Source organism: Gymnoscopelus braueri, assembly GCF_963280865.1.
Source record: "Gymnoscopelus braueri genome assembly, chromosome: 20".
In the NCBI taxonomy this organism is placed as follows: Eukaryota; Metazoa; Chordata; class Actinopteri; order Myctophiformes; family Myctophidae; genus Gymnoscopelus; species Gymnoscopelus braueri.
This window is the reverse complement of record NC_137622.1, coordinates 45,510,427-45,530,348: the sequence shown is the minus strand read 5'-3', so window position 1 is coordinate 45,530,348 and position 19,922 is coordinate 45,510,427. Positions and strand designations below refer to the sequence as shown.

The 19,922-nt window shown below is 42.0% G+C and overlaps 1 protein-coding gene across 2 annotated transcripts in view; it reads left to right on the top strand.

Annotated features, from left to right (window-relative positions):
* The window catches only part of rnf20 (ring finger protein 20, E3 ubiquitin protein ligase), a 55,182-nt gene that overhangs the window by 18,064 nt on the left and 17,196 nt on the right, over positions 1 to 19,922 (top strand). For both annotated transcript variants that reach the window (XM_080416803.1, XM_080416804.1), the window contains exons 8-16: positions 1,957 to 2,103; positions 2,887 to 2,961; positions 3,190 to 3,309; positions 5,932 to 6,111; positions 8,584 to 8,719; positions 10,122 to 10,243; positions 16,387 to 16,543; positions 18,373 to 18,473; positions 19,491 to 19,750. In XM_080416803.1, the coding sequence (XP_080272929.1) occupies positions 1,957 to 2,103; positions 2,887 to 2,961; positions 3,190 to 3,309; positions 5,932 to 6,111; positions 8,584 to 8,719; positions 10,122 to 10,243; positions 16,387 to 16,543; positions 18,373 to 18,473; positions 19,491 to 19,750 (1,298 nt within the window). The remainder of the gene's footprint in view (positions 1 to 1,956; positions 2,104 to 2,886; positions 2,962 to 3,189; positions 3,310 to 5,931; positions 6,112 to 8,583; positions 8,720 to 10,121; positions 10,244 to 16,386; positions 16,544 to 18,372; positions 18,474 to 19,490; positions 19,751 to 19,922) is intronic.

Sequence of the window (19,922 nt, the reverse complement as noted above, 5' to 3'; positions counted from 1 at the left end):
AACAAACAATCTCTCTTTAAAGTCCGAACGGCCTCTTGTGCAACCGCGGTCTCGGGAATGTCTATTGTGTCCTTATATCCAAACGAAAATGTAATCGATCTTTCGCACTGGCGTCCAAATAATAACTAGCGTTCGGGCGGGGTACCCCTATAATTTGTAATCCACAAAGAAACTTAGACGCTTGGTTTTGTCTCACCGCTGGCCTCGGCTCCTCCCGACTCCAACACCGACCGGCGTCACGTTCACAAACACTACAGCGCTCGTCTCCCACGGCAGCAACGGTAGGCTTCTTCCTCCGCGAGTCCGCTGGGTTCGAATGTTCTTTGTTGTTGGCTGCAGCTTACTACTACGTTTAAACTTTGACCTAAACTCTATAATGCCGGCGCCTGTACGAGATCTCCTCTCTCTCTCTCCTGTCGCCACTGCTACACAGTTTTGTATGATCTCCCCTCTGCGTGCACCACACCCTCTATTTGTCAAGTAGAGTGTGGCATCAATCACTCAAACACCCCCAGTGATCAGACCCATTACCCCTCACGTGAATAGGAAATGTTCATATTGCTTATAGTGTCCAACATGTTACATATCACTCTTAACACATTCCACGCCAGAGTTTAATATCATAATGTACTCACCAGTGCCAGCTTTTTATTGTTGTTTTTTTCACGTCGCCACAGACCTCGCTAAATCCATCAAAATCGCGCGTTCAACTGTTTGTAAACACACAGGGGATCTGTGTGAGACGCCCAGCAAAGACCGTTTGGATCTGCGATCCGCCCTCTTGAAGCTACAGCGGTTTATGCTAAACAGCGATCAGCGATGAGAAAAACAACAACCGAGAAAATGGAGATTTAGTTTCCGCTTTAGAGTGGAGGCGGATGAGAACGGAAATCTCCGGATATGGATAATTCTGTTTCCGGTGGTGCTACAATGAAATGTGTCGTGGCGAACGAGGCCTACAATGAAACCTGCGAGTAAAAAAAAAAAAAAAGACCACTTCGCCACTTTTAACCTACTGTATTAACACATTGAGTGCCAATCGCGTAGATCGACGCGATTGGCACTCAATGTGTTAATAGGTTAAAAGTGATTTTCCACTTCAGGATCAGTAAATCTGTGATTGAACTGGTGGGCTGTTCAATAAGTCTGTGGTGGACCTGGTGATCTACTGGAGAAGACTTCAGTCTGGTTCTACCTAGTCGCTCTTCTCAGCCTGGCTTGGTGTTAGTGGAACACAATAAACCACGCGTGTGTGTGTGTGTGTGTGTGTTAGGGCATTAACCAAAAAGTCAACTAGTCGACAAGTCGACTTAATTAACACAAGTCGACGCCCACCAGGAGAAGTCGAAAGTCGTTATTTTTTTTTTTTATAATAATAAAGAATGTAATCATTATTTTTGCTCCATAACTTTCAAACTTCAAACTGTAGGATTGGTTATTGTTGAGGACAGAAGTGATTCTTTCCTTTTCTTTTTTCTAACTGTGATTTTTTTTTTTCAATGGAACCATTGGCAGTTCTCAGCCGTTAATTAAGGAGCTCTTTGCAGCTGAGCCTCTGCCTTTAGGTCCACTGCATGTGCTCTGTCCCAGTGATTGACAGGCTGAACTGCACTGTGTCAGAAGTAACAGAAAGCCGCAAACTTTATCGTGTTGGATAAATGCATCCAACATTATGTAGGCCTATTATCCATGGAATCTATAATATTAACATCAAAACAAAAGCTGTAAATTAAGGCATTATGGCTTTAGGCTATTCTATGAAATCCAGGTAAGTCATATTCTGTTCTTTTTTTGCCCCCCCCCCCCCTCCGCCTTGCCAGCAGCAAGTCGACTTGCAAAAATCTCAGGTCGTTAATGCCCTAGTCATGTGTGTGTGTGTGTGTGTAGTCTCGTACCCTAGGAGGAGCGGTCACTAAAGCAGACACCAGGGTCATATTAATGTGTGTGTGCGTGTAGTCTCGTACCCTAGGGGGAGCTGTCACTAAAGCAGACACCAGGGTCAGTGAGCTCCAGGGCATGATAGAGGAGCTGCAGTGGGACATGGAGAAGATACGACGCCGAGAGAACCGTCTGAACGCCCACCTGACTGAGATCCTGGAGAGGGTAAGGAGAGGACACACTGGGCCTTATACCCCTTATGCCTAAATGTTTCAGGCATTTTTTACTATTTTGAAAAACATTCAAAAATTGTGAAAATAGCTGATCTACATCAGCACGTTGTGAGCTTGTATATCGGCTCTTTGAACTATTTTAAAATTTATTTTCAAAACAGTAAAATAATGCCTAAAAGGTTTAGGTATAGACATAGGTGGCGCGCAGGATAGGGACCAGACAAAGTATTATTGAAATCTTTCATTGTTATGAAAACCAAAGATTACAGACTCATTAGGATGTAGCTTTTGTTACGGAGATGTCCCTATACGGGCACCTCCTGAATAGAATTATATGGATGACGAATGAAACGGTTATGCCCGAGGGCCGTCCTTATAGGACGAGTACAAACCACCACTATATAAGGCTGAGCCGATGACAGATTAGCCAGTCTAGAGATGATTCAGTTCAGTAAGAATACTATTGGAACAGGTAATTGGCCTTACAACCCAATTACCCATAATAATAAGACTCAATACCGACATAGGTTACTAGGGCCCCCTCGCAGAGGATAACCCAACTCCTTGTGAAGACCCCCATTGGAGGATAGTACCGCCCTGAGCCCTGAACATTCTGCTACCAGATCTACAAACCCTTTGAACTAGTCACTACAAAACTTAGTTCCTCCTAAGATTTTTATGAAACCATGTATTATAGACTCATTATGTAATCATTCCAGGTGAACAGTAAAGATATATCATAATAATAATGATATATGTCATTCATTCATTCCAGGTGAACAGTAAAGGCTACAAGGTGTGTGGTGAGGCCAGCAGTGTGTGTGGAACCATCACTATCAACAAACGAAAGGTAACCACGTTGTTCTGACAGTCTGAACACTTTAACATCATGTTAGATCATTGTGTCAGGAGTCTGAACACTATAGTGTTTTGTTTTATCTTCACAGTTTGTCTTGAACAGTTTGTTATCTTTACAGTTTGAGGAGATGAACAGAGAGCTGTTAATAACATGTATATTATGTGTTCTAGTTTGAGGAGATGAACAGAGAGCTGTTAATATGTATATTATGTGTTCTAGTTTGAGGAGATGAACAGTGAGCTGGAGGAGAACAGAGAGCTGGCAGAGAACCGTCTCAGTGAACTACAGAAACTACAGCAAGACCTGCAGAACGTCAACCAGGAGAACAGCACTATGAAGGTTTGTTCATATTCATGATTCAACCAGGAGAACAGCACTATGAAGGTTTGTTCATATTCATGATTCAACCAGGAGAACAGCACTATGAAGGTTTGTTCATATTCATGATTCAACCAGGAGAACAGCACTATGAAGGTTTGTTCATATTCATGATTCAACCAGGAGAACAGCACTATGAAGGTTTGTTCATATTCATTATTCAACCAGGAGAACAGCACTATGAAGGTTTGTTCATATTCATTATTCAACCAGGAGAACAGCACTATGAAGGTTTGTTCATATTCTTTATTCAACCAGGAGAACAGCACTATGAAGGTTTGTTCATATTCATGATTCAACCAGGAGAACAGCACTATGAAGGTTTGTTCATATTCATGATTCAACCAGGAGAACAGCACTATGAAGGTTTGTTCATATTCATGATTCAACCAGGAGAACAGCACTATGAAGGTTTGTTCATATTCATGATTCAACCAGGAGAACAGCACTATGAAGGTTTGTTCATATTCATGATTCAACCAGGAGAACAGCACTATGAAGGTTTGTTCATATTCATGATTCAACCAGGAGAACAGCACTATGAAGGTTTGTTCATATTCATGATTCAACCAGGAGAACAGCACTATGAAGGTTTGTTCATATTCATTATTCAACCAGGAGAACAGCACTATGAAGGTTTGTTCATATTCATGATTCAACCAGGAGAACAGCACTATGAAGGTTTGTTCATATTCTTTATTCAACCAGGAGAACAGCACTATGAAGGTTTGTTCATATTCATGATTCAACCAGGAGAACAGCACTATGAAGGTTTGTTCATATTCATTATTCAACCAGGAGAACAGCACTATGAAGGTTTGTTCATATTCATGATTCAACCAGGAGAACAGCACTATGAAGGTTTGTTCATATTCTTTATTCAACCAGGAGAACAGCACTATGAAGGTTTGTTCATATTCATGATTCAACCAGGAGAACAGCACTATGAAGGTTTGATAGCTAATTGTTTTAATAATCACGTTAAACTCCTTGATGAAATGGATACAATTCATTGTAATACCATTCTAAAACAACAAGGAACCTAGTAATTGAGACAGCAGTAAGTTCAGGCATTGTAAGTGCAACAAAAACACTATTATAAAAAATACACATACATACACACTCACTCACACTCTCACTCACTCTCTCCCTCTCTCTCTCTCTCTCTCTCTCTCTCCCTCTCTCTCTCCCGCTCACATCGCTCCATTACGCCCGTCGCTGTCAAACAGCCGGTGTTATGGTGACTGGTGCTGAATTCTCTGTGAAAAGCTGCAGGTTTCCATTCCATTTTAAATCAGCGTTATCCACTTTAGAACATGCCTTCTACAAAACCATATCCACACACACAATACAGCACTTTGCACACCACCATTTCCGTATCCGCAATGAAAAGTACAACAATTCTCTGTCATTCTGCTTGTTTTCTGCACCGTGCCTCTTGTATTCCGTAGACGGGGGGGGGGGGTTTAATTATCCATTCACTATTATGCCTCCAGAATGTGGAATGCTCTGCTACCACCAACCATCACAAAGCTCAAAACCACCATAAAAGAACTGGACCTAGACAAGTCTTCTAGCTTGCCATGTCTTTGTATGTCTTGATTAATTGAATACACAGTACCACAATGTAAACAAGTCCTCAGTGTTATCCCTTTAACATTATTGTATAACTGTACCTTAGTACTTTTTGCAAACTGTTAATAAAGTATTCAATGGATGGATAAATGTCAGACCTACACAGGGATGTGACTGAAAATTCCATGTCACGATTATTGTGGCAAAAATAATTACGGTTAATGATATTATCGCAAATATGCTTAAAACCTAACACATTGAGTGCCAGGGTTTTTTTTAAACAGGGTACAGTCAGTGCCTGGATTTTTAACCATTTTTGAACCTTTTTCAAGTAGTCACAAAATATTTTCAGTGATCACCGTCCTCACAGTGATCCCCTCATTACACACATAGAGGTCTCGTACAATCGGGGGATTTTTTTTTAAAACATTCGGTAATCCGTTCCATAGTTGCAGCCAGTTGAAAATACACCAGTTGGACATTCACCATAAAGTAAAATCTGTCTGTAGGTGCAGTCCACCTACTGCGTTTCATTCTCTGTTTCTCTCTCCTATCTCACGTGTGTGTGTGTGTGTGGTGCGCATGTGTGTGCGTGCGTCACACTCAATCTTCCGGTGTAATCTAAAGACTCACCTCTTCAGACTCCTCCTCAGCCTGTAACACTTGCCCTAGCCTTGATGACCATGCAGGCTTATGCAAACGCTAAAATGTAACATACAGTACATAGCATGTTTCAATGTACAGATTATAGATTTTTTTCGATATTGTACTGCTTAGACTGATGATAGGTTCTTGGTTTACCTATGATCCTACATTACTATTTCTATGCATTTGATGATTACCTGGTGTTTACCTTGCTTACTGTAAATCACTCTGGATTGTGTCTGATAAATGACTACATTGTAAATTGTGTTGTTAGGTGGAGTTGCTGAGTCGTGCAGAAGGCGTAGTAAAGGAGTCCTCAGAGTACCACTGTCTCCAGTCTAACTCGTGTGTGTGTGTTGTTAGGTGGAGTTGCTGAGTCGTGCAGAAGGCGTAGTAAAGGAGTCCTCAGAGTACCACTGTCTCCAGTCTCAGTTCTCTGTCCTCTACAACGAGTCTCTGGTCCTCAAGGCCCAGCTGGACGAGACCCGGTCCAGACTGAACACCACCAGGACTGCACGCCTCCGCCAGCTGGAGCACATGGAGGTGTGTGTGTGTGTGTGTGTGTGTGTGTGTGTGTGTGTGTGTGTGTGTGTGGGGGGGGGGGGGGGGGGTGTGTGTGTGTGTGGGGGGGTGTGTGTGGGGGTGTGTGTGTGTGTGGGGGTGTGTGTGGGGGGGTGTGTGTGTGTGTGTGCGCGCAAAAAGGCTGGCAAAGTAGTGTGCTGTCTCTGCTATAATTGTCAGCCTCCACATATGGTGGAGACGCTGTTACTCATACCCATGACGCCCTGTTTACACTGGCAGCCAAATCCAGATTGGAATCCCATTTGTTTTATGTAGTCTGAACAGAGACAGGTCACATAGAATCCCATTTGTTTCATGTAGTCTGAACAGAGACAGGTCACATAGAATCCCATTTGTTTTATGAAGTCTGAACAGAGACAGGTCACATAGAAGCCCATTTGTTTTATGAAGTCTGAACAGAGACAGGTCACATAGAATCCCATTTGTTTTATGTAGTCTGAACAGAGACAGGTCACATAGAATCCCATTTGTTTCATGTAGTCTGAACAGAGACAGGTCACATAGAATCCCATTTGTTTCATGTAGTCTGAACAGAGACAGGTCACATAGAATCCCATTTGTTTTATGTAGTCTGAACAGAGACAGGTCACATAGAATCCCATTTGTTTCATGTAGTCTGAACAGAGACAGGTCACATAGAATCCCATTTGTTTTATGAAGTCTGAACAGAGACAGGTCACATAGAATCCCATTTGTTTTATGAAGTCTGAACAGAGACAGGTCACATAGAATCCCATTTGTTTTATGTAGTCTGAACAGAGACAGGTCACATAGAATCCCATTTGTTTCATGTAGTCTGAACAGAGACAGGTCACATAGAATCCCATTTGTTTCATGTAGTCTGAACAGAGACAGGTCACATAGAATCCCATTTGTTTTATGTAGTCTGAACAGAGACAGGTCACATAGAATCCCATTTGTTTTATGTAGTCTGAACAGAGACAGGTCACATAGAATCCCATTTGTTTCATGTAGTCTGAACAGAGACAGGTCACATAGAATCCCATTTGTTTCATGTAGTCTGAACAGAGACAGGTCACATAGAATCCCATCTGTTTTATGTAGTCTGAACAGAGACAGGTCACATAGAATCCCATCTGTTTCATGTAGTCTGAACAGAGACAGGTCACATAGAATCCAACCTGAGACACATTTAGAAGTGGTTTCAGATCTGATTCAAATCTGATTCCTAAAGATGCGTCTCAGACTGAACACAGTAACCTGATCTAACCACCGAACTTGCATATCAAACTGTCCAAAACGTTACTTGCAGCGCCATCTGAGCTCCACTGACATCATTACAGAGCCAGATAAGGATAATTCCTTTTAACAGGACGTTCATGAAAGTCCTTGCGGGCTTGTTTCCAATGAGGGCCTGTGAGCAATTAGGGGTTAAGAGTCTTGCTCAGGGACAAATTTAATTTCATCGACTCATATGCTGGCGTGGCCTGGATTTGTACCTGGGGCAACCAGGGCCTCTGGCTCCCTAGGCGGGCTCACTAACCACTCAGCTATGGCCGCCCCATTGATTTTGATTTACGAGAGCGCAAGGGGTTAATGAAAACAAAACAATAGTGCAGCATAGGTTTTACAGAAGAAATGTTGAGCAGCATTCAGTGGACAGATGGAGATATTCAATGTCTCCTAGCACTTTGAGGGGGATACCTCAGTACAAGACAAACTTGGAATGTACAGGAACAAGGCAATATATGAGGACATATCTCGCGGCATGGCAGAACATGGGTTCACAAGGTCCTATCTGCAGTGTCAGAGGAAAATAAAGAATTTGAAGAACACATAATAAAGAGATAAAAGTCATGACGCCTACGTTGTTACCACGGTAACCAAAGCAGATAGGTCCACACAGGGCGGCTTTGGGTTGACTTGTTTAACCCATTAAGACCTGGAACTGTGTCATTTTTTGATTTCAGCTAAAAAGCATTATTTTACACTTTGGGCTATTCAAAAATAGCAGATCTACAAGCTCATAGCGCGGCACCGAGTGCCGCGCTACGAGCTTGTAGATCTGCTATTTTTGAAAAATTGTGAAAATGTGTGCAAATCTTTGAGTATATATATTTTTAAAGCTAACATTTTTAACTCAAATCTTTGCTTCTGGGGGTCCCTGGAACAAAATATTTTGATGGGGGTCCGCGGCCAAATACATTTAATTTTGGGGGTCCTTGACATGAAAAAGATTGAGCACCACTAGATATAGAAACATACGTTTTTCAGAATACTGTTGAGATTTAGGAGACATGTAGAATCGGCTTCAGGTCTTAATGGGTTAAATTAGTCTGAACACACAGACCTGTGACAGATCACAGTTAATGCTCTCCTTAATGTGGACATGAATACATTGTTAAAATGTGTGTGTGTGTGTGTGTGTGTATGTGTATGTGTGTGTGTGTGTGTGTGTGTGTGTGTGGTCAGAATGATGAGGTGGCTCTCCAGAGGAAGGTTCGTACGGAGGTGTTTCAACTAGAAGACACTCTGGCTCAGGTCAGGAAGGAGTACGAGATGCTGCGCATCGAGTTTGAGCAGACCCTGGCAGCCAATGAGCAAGCAGGTAAACCTTACCACCACACCCCTAGCAGCCAATCAGCAAGCAGGTAAACGACCTGGGTTGCCATTAGCCATTGACCCATTCAAATCTTAATTAATTGACCCAGTTGGGTCAATTAATTGACTAAATTGAACTAAATCGAACTAAATCTTGACTAAAATCTCATATTTATTCAACCTAAAACTAAAACATTTCAGATGACTAAAACTAAATGGATTTTTATTCAAAAGAAGAATTTGCTGTAAAAAGTAACACTGCTATGCATTGTACTGTAAGTAAGACAGTGTCAGTCTCATATCACACTGTCTATTATGAACGATGGAGCATATTTACACCAACGAATGTGAATAGCTGTGATGAAAAAGTAGCACTTAACACTTTTTAGATTTCTTTGGCTATTCAAAAATAGCAGATATACAAGTTCATAGCGCAGCACCGAGTGCCGTACTGCGAGCTACAAACTCGCAACAACAACGCCATCTTGTCAGTGTGTCTGTGGCTGTTTATCAATACTGTACCAATGAAAGGTATTGATAAGAGCTTCTGACTAATAATTATATTGGATCCATTAAGTTCTTTTGTCCAGCAGTCTCTCTATGCACAGCAGACATATTGTAAAGACACTGGGCCTCTTCCTTACTTCCTTCACAGGTTGTTACAATGATACTAATGAAGGCTCTGTTCCATTCTGGTCAAACAGAGTCAGGGTGTTGACTCACTGGAAACACTCTGCTACACCAGTGGGTCTCAAAGTGTGGTCCAGGGACCCTCATGGGTCCTTGAGGGGGTTCTAAATGGACACCATACGGGTGTGTAACTCTGAGTGTTTACACATGTACGGGTCCATTTGGTTCCATGTGTAAACTCTCAGAGTTATGGGGGTGAGAACCACTGTGTTACACTAAATGGAACAGAGCCTTCATTAGTATCATTGGTAACACCTGTGAAGGAAGTAAGGAAGAGGCCCGGTTTCTTTACATTATGTCTGCTGTGCATAGAGCCTGTTGCTGAAAACAAACTGTTTTAGACATAGATATAGAAACCTAGACACCTCATTGGCCGCTTGCAGTTCATTGGAGCGCCCTCCTGTATCCGTGGCCGCCATATTCGGGAAGACACGCTGCCACTCAAAGTGACCACTGGCCAATCACAGCGTGTCTTTTCCGGGACTTATCAGAATCTAGTTAAAATATAATATTTACATTTATACAACTAGATTCTGCCAAGTCCCGCAAAAGACGCGCTGTGATTGGCCAGTAGTCACTTTGATAGGCAGTCTGCCTTCCCAAAAATGGCGGCCGCAGATACAGATGTCCCAGAGTCAGAGGAGGAGGAGTCGACCTTTATATGTCTATGGTTTTGGACATAACAGTGAGGATGTTTGACCTTTGACCCCTGTGCTCAGGTCCAATCAACCGAGAGATGAGGCACCTGATCAGCACCCTGCAGACACACAACCAGCAGATGAAAGGAGAGGTCATTAAATACAAGATGAGACTGAGAGAGACTCAGTCTGAACTACACCAGGTAACTACACTGTTTAAATAGACTCAGTCTGAACTACACCAGGTAACTACACTGTTTAAATAGACTCAGTCTGAACTACACCAGGTAACTACACTGATTAAATAGAGACTCAGTCTGAACTACACCAGGTAACTACACTGTTTGAATAGACTCAGTCTGAACTACACCAGGTAACTACACTGTTTGAATAGACTCAGTCTGAACTACACCAGGTAACTACACTGTTTAAATAGACTCAGTCTGAACTACACCAGGTAACTACACTGTTTAAATGGACTCAGTCTGAACTACACCAGGTAACTACACTGTTTAAATAGACTCAGTCTGAACTACACCAGGTAACTACACTGTTTAAATAGACTCAGTCTGAACTACACCAGGTAACTACACTGTTTAAATAGAGACTCAGTCTGAACTACACCAGGTAACTACACTGTTTAAATAGAGACTCAGTCTGAACTACACCAGGTAACTACACTGTTTGAATAGACTCAGTCTGAACTACACCAGGTAACTACACTGTTTAAATAGACTCAGTCTGAACTACACCAGGTAACTACACTGTTTAAATAGACTCAGTCTGAACTACACCAGGTAACTACACTGTTTAAATAGACTCAGTCTGAACTACACCAGGTAACTACACTGTTTAAATAGACTCAGTCTGAACTACACCAGGTAACTACACTGTTTAAATAGAGACTCAGTCTGAACTACACCAGGTAACTACACTGTTTAAATAGAGACTCAGTCTGAACTACACCAGGTAACTACACTGTTTGAATAGACTCAGTCTGAACTACACCAGGTAACTACACTGTTTAAATAGACTCAGTCTGAACTACACCAGGTAACTACACTGTTTAAATGGACTCAGTCTGAACTACACCAGGTAACTACACTGTTTAAATAGACTCAGTCTGAACTACACCAGGTAACTACACTGATTAAATAGAGACTCAGTCTGAACTACACCAGGTAACTACACTGTTTAAATAGACTCAGTCTGAACTACACCAGGTAACTACACTGTTTAAATAGACTCAGTCTGAACTACACCAGGTATTGTAACTACACTGTTTAAATAGACTCAGTCTGAACTACACCAGGTAACTACACTGTTTGAATAGACTCAGTCTGAACTACACCAGGTAACTACACTGTTGAAATAGAGACTCAGTCTGAACTACACCAGGTAACTACACTGTTTAAATAGACTCAGTCTGAACTACACCAGGTAACTACACTGTTTAAATAGAGACTCAGTCTGAACTACACCAGGTAACTATACTGTTTAAAGACTCAGTCTGAACTACACCAGGTAACTACACTGTTGAAATAGACTCAGTCTGAACTACACCAGGTAACTACACTGATTAACCCTTTAAGACCGGGAACCGATCCATGTAACCACTTTAACCATGATTTTTTATACTTTGGCTATTCAAAAATAGCAGATCTACAAGCTCATAGCGCGGCACCGTGCTACTTTTGGAAAAATCATGAAAATGTGTGCAAATCTTTGAATATATATATATTTTTAAAGCAAACATTTTTAACTCAAATCTTTGCTTCTGGGGATTTAGAATACATTTGTAGAATCCCCCCAGAAGCAAAGATTTGAGTTACAAATGTTCACTTTAAAAAACATATTCAAAGATTTGCACAAATGTTGAGGATTTTTCAAAAATAGCAGATCTACTACAGTATGAGCTTGTATATCTGCTATTTTTGAAAAGCCCAAAGTATAATACTGGGGGAATACAAAGCATGACTTATTTCCTATCAATTACTCATCCCATGAAGCCTTGAATTTTGTGTGTAATGGTGCTTTTTTTTGTTTGTTTGTTTTTATCACATTCCTGAGACAATAATCCAATAATTGACTAATTGAAGATAATAGGAGACCAATCTGTTTTCCTTTCTTTTGAGGGGGAGGGGGGGGATATTTGTTAGGGCTTTTCTGCCTTTATGTATAGATATAGTGGATATGGACAGGAAACAGGGAGAGAGACATGCAGTAAAGATCGTCGGGAACGGGTCTCGAACCCGCGATGCACTGTCAGGCTACATTGGAGCCTAGGTGCAACCATAGGAGACCAATCGTAACAAGAGAAAAACTATATTTAAGATGTTCTCTTTGATCTGATTAATACTATGAGAGTTGTTTATATTGTTCTTTGATATAGTTTAATGTTGGTCTCCTACCACCCAAAATAAATATCCATGAATTCAAGGCTTCATGGGGACTAATTGATAGGAGAAAAAGTATTGCTTTAATTCTGCCATGGAAATGACTGGTTAGATGCTGGGCCTTTATTTGTAAAGCACATGAAATGCAGCTCAAAGTGATTTACAGAGCAACAATACAATTACAACTAATTTAACAATAAAGCTAAAAAGAAAAGCAAAAGCATAAAACAACATTAAAATAAAAGAAAAAGGCAGTGAATCAGGCAATACAGTGAGGACATGAATAACAACACAGAGATGTAAAAATCAACCAAAAGCAAGAGTGAAGAAGTAGGACTTGAGCATGCAAAATGATGGTGTCCCGTGGATTTTAGAGGTGCAAGATATTGGTTTTTTTTAAACCGATACCGATATCGATAACTTCCTGCTTCTCAAGACCGATACCGATAACCGATAAATACAAGTATATATATATATATATACTAAAAATCATAAATATATATATTTAAAATGTATATGAATCTGTAGTATTAGCACACCTTATGGTAAGAAATACTACAAGTGGGCAAAGGTGGACTTAACATAGCTTTGACCTAACCAAATGCAGTATATCATGACATCATTTTACTTATACTGTGTTTGTTACGTTCTTCTTGAACAGTAATGCAGATATTATAACAGCAGCCAGTGTGGTATAAACTGAAACAACAAATAATTCAAGAACCAACGATTTGGATGTTACAGTCTGTTTGAATCATAATGCAGATTTATGACTGCAGCCAGTTGTACATACAAGCTAGATTTACACAGCGGTCGTGTGTCGAAAATAGCAGATCTACAAGCTCACAATGCCTTGCGTCCGCGACGCATTGTGAGCTTGTCGATCTGCCACTTTCGGTGCACGACACCTCGTACAACGAGGCTGCAACACGTGCAGTGCCGGTGTCGGGTTACTATAGTAACGTGACGGCGCGCTGTCAATGAACAGAGATGATGAGACAAGACTGTCTTTCTGCTCCCGTGCACCTGTCTCACTCTCTCCTGTCTCACTCTCTCCTGTCTCACTCTCTCACTGACCAAACTAGTTTACAACCAAGAATTGTAAAACAGATCACTTCCATAATGGAAGTTCCTAATGGATATTATTTTTCAGGACTAAGATAACTCGCTAGGAGATGAAGTGAAGTTGAAGCAGAGTAGCAGTTTGGCAAAACACACCCATCCAACTTTTTTTTTTTTTTTTACAGACACTGCGTTTTTTAAAGGTATCATGACATTCATGTTTACACCACATTCAGAGTCTTTGTCCTGGTCCTTCAAACGTGTACAAAACATTTTAACTGAAAATTCCACTCCAGTGATTCACTGTAGGTGTCTTTGTCTCACATTTCTAAAGCCTTTTCAACTGCAATGAAAAAAGAAATCTTTGCCTGCGGGTGTCGCTGGTGAGGGATTTTGCCTGTCAATCATCGCCTCTGCTCCGCCCCCCCCAAAATAAAGGATAGGGGAGGGGAGGGGCGAGGAGGAGAGTGGGCGGGATTAATCGGCTGTGACCTCACTGCCGAAGGGCCAAGCTCAGATTACTTTTCAGCCTAATTATTCAGAAAACCCCAGACCACAGAAAATCCACTGAATGTTCAAAGTTCAGATTTTTTGGGTGTAATTGAGGTCATAAAACCCCCAAAAAAACATTAAAAAGAAAAAAAAAAGAAAATGAATGTCATCGAACCTTTAAGATAATAAAATAATAAATAATGGCGCTGCGAGATAATCACCCTCCCGGGCCGTCCTCGCCCCCTTCCTCCCCTCCTTCCTAACTAACTCACTAATGCTCGTGGGTAGCGAACTCACATTTCAAATTGCATTGATTGACTGACTGGTGGTGATATAAACATACCTGACACAAGTTGTAATATCTAGATTTGACAGCAACATGAACTAAGTGCATGACCTGGTGAGACCGCGGGACATGCATCCCAGCGTTGTGAAGCTTGCAATGCGCATCGGGGATTTGCAGAAACTAGAGTTGTTTCATTTTCGTTTTTACGGCTCGTGTTGGTAACTGAAAGCCTCGCCCCAAAACATAGTCGCCCCCATTTTTCCGCGGAGGCGGCCGTTCCGAGGTCGCCGTATTAGTCCCAGGGCGAGTGTGTTTTGGGGCGACTGGCCGGGGATTGCATATACTCTCCACACAACGGTGTCTAACCGAGAGAGTTGTACTTCTCCACACAACGGTGTCTTACCGAGAGAGTCCATGCAGATCACAGCTGACAAAACAAATATTATGTATTATCGGAGCTATAATTAATGTTATCGGTTTTATCAGGATGACGTCATAATTCCTGATATCGGACCGATAATTATCGGGCCGATACTGTGGATTTGTAAAATATTCGCGGTAAAAAAATATTTTACCGCGAATTATTTTTATATTTTTCTCTGTTGTTGGTGACAACTCTAGTGCGTCCCATGGACGCCACGACTGTGTCATGAATGCGTCCTTTCTCGATATTGTGCGTCAGCGACGCAGGACGCAGGCCTATGAGCATCTCTGTCTTAGGTGTAATGGTGCTTTAAAGCTATCCACAGAGGCTGTCTTAGGTGTAATGGTGCTTTAAAGCTATCCACAGAGGCTGTCTTAGGTGTAATGGTGCTTTAAAGCTATCCACAGAGGCCTGTCTTAGGTGTAATGGTGCTTTAAAGCTATCCACAGAGGCTGTCTTAGGTGTAATGGTGCTTTAAAGCTATCCACAGAGGCCTGTCTTAGGTGTAATGGTGCTTTAAAGCTATCCACAGAGGCTGTCTTAGGTGTAATGGTGCTTTAAAGCTATCCACAGAGGCTGTCTTAGGTGTAATGGTGCTTTAAAGCTATCCACAGAGGCCTGTCTTAGGTGTAATGGTGCTTTAAAGCTATCCACAGAGGCTGTCTTAGGTGTAATGGTGCTTTAAAGCTATCCACAGAGGCTGTCTTAGGTGTAATGGTGCTTTAAAGCTATCCACAGAGGCTGTCTTAGGTGTAATGGTGCTTTAAAGCTATCCACAGAGGTCTGTCATAGGTGTAATGGTGCTTTAAAGCTATCCACAGAGGTCTGTCTTAGGTGTAATGGTGCTTTAAAGCTATCTACAGAGGCTGTCTTAGGTGTAATGGTGCTTTAAAGCTATCCACAGAGGTCTGTCTTAGGTGTAATGGTGCTTTAAAGCTATCTACAGAGGCTGTCTTAGGTGTAATGGTGCTTTAAAGCTATCCACAGAGGCTGTCTTAGGTGTAATGGTGCTTTAAAGCTATCTACAGAGGCTGTCTTAGGTGTAATGGTGCTTTAAAGCTATCCACAGAGGCTGTCTTAGGTGTAATGGTGCTTTAAAGCTATCCACAGAGGCTGTCTTAGGTGTAATGGTGCTTTAAAGCTATCCACAGAGGTCTGTCTTAGGTGTAATGGTGCTTTAAAGCTATCCACATAGGCTGTCTTAGGTGTAATGGTGCTTTAAAGCTATCCACAGAGGCTGTCTTATAGGTGTAATGGTGCTTTAAAGCTATCCACAGAGGCTGTCTTAGGTGTAATGGTGCTTTAAAGCTATCCACAGAGGTCTGTCTTAGGTGTAATGGTGCTTTAAAGCTATCCACAGAGGCTGTCTTAGGTGTAATGGTGCTTTAAAGCTATCCACAGAGGCTGTCTTAGGTGTAATGGGAGTTTATTATTCCACCGTAGAAGCAGAATGCTGCTTCACTGTGTGTTTTATGTCAGTGTAGGCACCTCGATCAGGTCAGGACTAGAAGACCTGAGACTCTATAATTGCAAAACCCATTTTCTAGATAGCTTGGCCTTCCGCCACATTGTGAAAAGAATTGAACCCCCTCTCTCTCTCTCTCTCTCTCTCTCTCTCTCTCTCTCTCTCTCTCTCTCTCTCTCTCTCTCTCTAAACCATGGCGTGTTGGTCCTGTCTCCTCACAGGTGCGTGCGGCGAAGGGCAGCGGCGTCCTCCAATCACAGTCCAGCACAGAGATCGACGTCAAGGAAGAGACCACCTCCCCGCCCGCCCCGGCCGTCGCCGCGGAAACCGTCCCCAAGACGGAGAGTGACAACGGCTCGGCCACGCCCAACAGCTCCGGTAAACCAACCAATCATCATCATCCATGTTACAAACACATCAGTCAAACAAGATTCCACAAACAGACAGGAAAGTGTTAATTTGTAGACACAGACTGATGTTTAACACATTGACTGCCATAAGTAAAACATCGTTTTTCATCCCCTTGCCAGCAAAACGAGCGATTTTACTGTACCGTTGAAAATTCATGGAATATTCTCCGTGACCTCCGTCCCCACGGAGATCGGCTCATTACACGCACAGGGCTGTCGTAGTAAAGGGGGAAGAAGCTTGTTTTTGCCGTAAAGCAAGGGGAACGGAGATAAAGCGATTCCTGCACCGTCCCGCAAAATAAAGCAGATATAGAGCACATGGAGCATGACTGGTCATGCTTTACTTTAACAAGATATGAATATTACGTCTACATTCAGAGGAGAACATCATTTCCTCTGTACAGCGCTCTCTCTCTCTCTCTCTCTCTCTCTCTCTCTCTCTCTCTCTCTCTCTCTCTCTCTCTCTCTCTCTCTCTCTCTCTCTCTCTCTCTCTCTCTCTCTCGTGTTCGTTCTGTGCGCAGGTCGACGTAACTCTCTGCAATTCCTCTCAAATAAACAGCCCCCCAGAAACTACACATGTTGCAGACTTACACAGGACTGGACGGTGATATTGCGGTATTATGCAGAACTAAATGGTCAGAAATGAAATCATTGCGGGGTGGGCATAGTCAGAAATCCAACGGGAGCAGGTAGGAGCGTGATTAAGAAGACAGTTCCATGCAGGACTCTACTACCAGGAGGTTTCCCACGGTCATGACATTTCTGGAAATATTTCTTCAATTAAAAAAACAGTTTTCCAGGCCTGGAAAAGGTTTGTAATTAATCAAATGTTTTGGAAAATGTTTGGATATACATTTGGCTATTGATTTTGTTCATTAAAAAACATCTAGCATTTCATTTGCACTGTGATACGTTGTTAGCTTGTAGATCTGTTCTTTTTGTCACGTGACGCCTTTGCTGGACTCAGTCTTGGTGCATTGATACACACTGGGGTAAGAGCCTCATTATTGCACCATATGGTTGCTATAGAACCCCTTATCAGACAACGTCACACTGATAAGAACCAGTATGCGCGCGCAGGTCGGCAGCAATAGAACTCCACCGCTCATAAGATGCAATACAATGTTAAAGTGGTCACAGCCTCACGTGTAAAAATCTCATCAAACTTTCAGATCCTGTTTTTCTCCCAGTATGGAGGAAGAATGCTTAGGATGTTTACTGTGATCTCTCGCTCTTGACATATATAACCCTTGGTTTCTGTTGTGTGTAAACAATGATAGCAATTCAAAGCAGTTGTCCTCAAAACCGCACCTCCAGTGGCTGTCATAAAAATGGAGGGAGCGCTTTATGATCACGGCACCAGAACTGGTTCTTGCTCGCTCAGCTGCAGCCCATCAAGCCTAATTAATGCTCCGTCCCGCGAAGGTGTCACGCGCAGAGAATGGCCGAGAATAGCAGACCTCCAAGCTCACAACGGTCTCATCCGCAACGCGGTTGAGAGCTTGCAATGCATCTCGGCGTGCAATACCGTTGCGCGATGAAGTATATATGTCTCGTTAGGGCGCGCCTCACCAGCCTACACACAGAGGAGGATGAATGAACTGAAACCAGAGAAACCCCAAAACAACAGGTTTGGGGATCTGTTGGGAATTGATTACATGAAACAGTCAGCTGTGCGTCCAGTCTCAATGTTGGTAAACAAATAATTGGTCTATATGCCTGGAAATGTGGTGAAATACTTTGGAGAAGTTTAGAAAATGGATTGTTAAAAATGTTTGTGAACCTCCTCCTGACAGGAGCCTCGGTGAAGACAGAAGGAGGAGCAGAGGGAGGAGAGACGGCCGTGAAGCAGGAGGACGACAAGGAGGACAGGAAGGACAAGGAGGAGCAGAGGAAGGTAAGGACCACCATGCACATTTTACTACATGGAAATGATTATGACGATTATGCACAAAATAACAGTGATTATCTCAAATAGTTGTGTTTAGGTGATTACATTACATTACATTACATTACATTACAGTCATTTACATTACATTACATTACAGTCATTTAGCAGACACTTTTATCCAAAGTGACTTACAGTAAGTGCATTCAACATAGGTAGGGAACGAAAATACTAATCACCAGAAGTCTGAAGTGCATTCTCTTCTAAAACAAGCAACTAAGAGTATACCTAGCGCTAAGGTAAAAGTACAATATATCAGCTACCTACTTTATTAAACAGATGAGACAAAATAGGAACATCAAATGAGCAAGAGCTAAAACAAATAAGTGTATCAAATAAACAAGATCCAATCAAACAAGAGCTTGTACAAATAATTGACAACAAGTAGGCCAAAAAAGTACTTATTTTCTATCAATTACACACCCCATGAAGCCTTGATTTCATGGAGATTCTTTATGTTTTTGTCCCATTCCTGAGACAATAATTTGATGACTGGGTCATTGGTTAGAAGGACATCAAATTATTGTCTCAGGAATGAGACAAAAAAACATTGTCATGAATTCAATGCTTCATGGGGTGTTTAATTGATAGGAAATAAGTACGTTTTTTGGGTGAACTATCCCTTTAACGTTAACCCATTCAATCCGGGAACGCATCTGTGTCATTTATAGATTTATTTGGCGATTTTTGAAAGAAAATTGTGAAAATGTCTGCAAATCTTTGAATAAGAAAATACATTTCTAACTCAAATCTTTGCTTCTGAAAAGTTTGAGGACCACCGATATTATAGCGACATACGTTTAAAAAGTCTACAAGCTCATAGCGCGGCACCGAGTGCTGTACTATGAGCTTGTAGATCTGCTATTTTGTATATCTTGTATATCTGGTTGCGTATCTTGTATCTGCTTTCTAAAAATTTAAAAACGACACATATATAATATGCGTTCCTGTGTTGAATGTGTTAAGGAGACCAAGGAGACGAGCGGCTCAGTGAAGAAGGAGGAGAAGGAGAGAGGAGGAGGAGGAGGAGGAGGAGAGAGGTCCACACGCAGCGGGGGAGGGGGCGGGGCCAACGCCCTCAAGGAGGAGAAGGCCGGCGGCGGCGGCAGCAACCAATCGGAGGAGTCGTCGGGGGCCGGGGGGGCGGAGCAACGCTCCTCCTCTGTGGTTGGTGGACCCAAGAGGAAGGAGGTGGAGCAACTGAAGATCGTCCGGGCCGAGCTCAAGTAGGTTCACAGTTAGTTTTAGTTAGAATATTCTTTCCAATAAGATTCATTCATTTCAGTCATTTTTTAGTCATTCTGAAATGTTTTAGTGTGTCTAGTTTTAGTCGACTAAATATCATAAGATTTTAGTTGACTAAATCTACAGTTGATTTAGTCAACTAAAATGTATTGT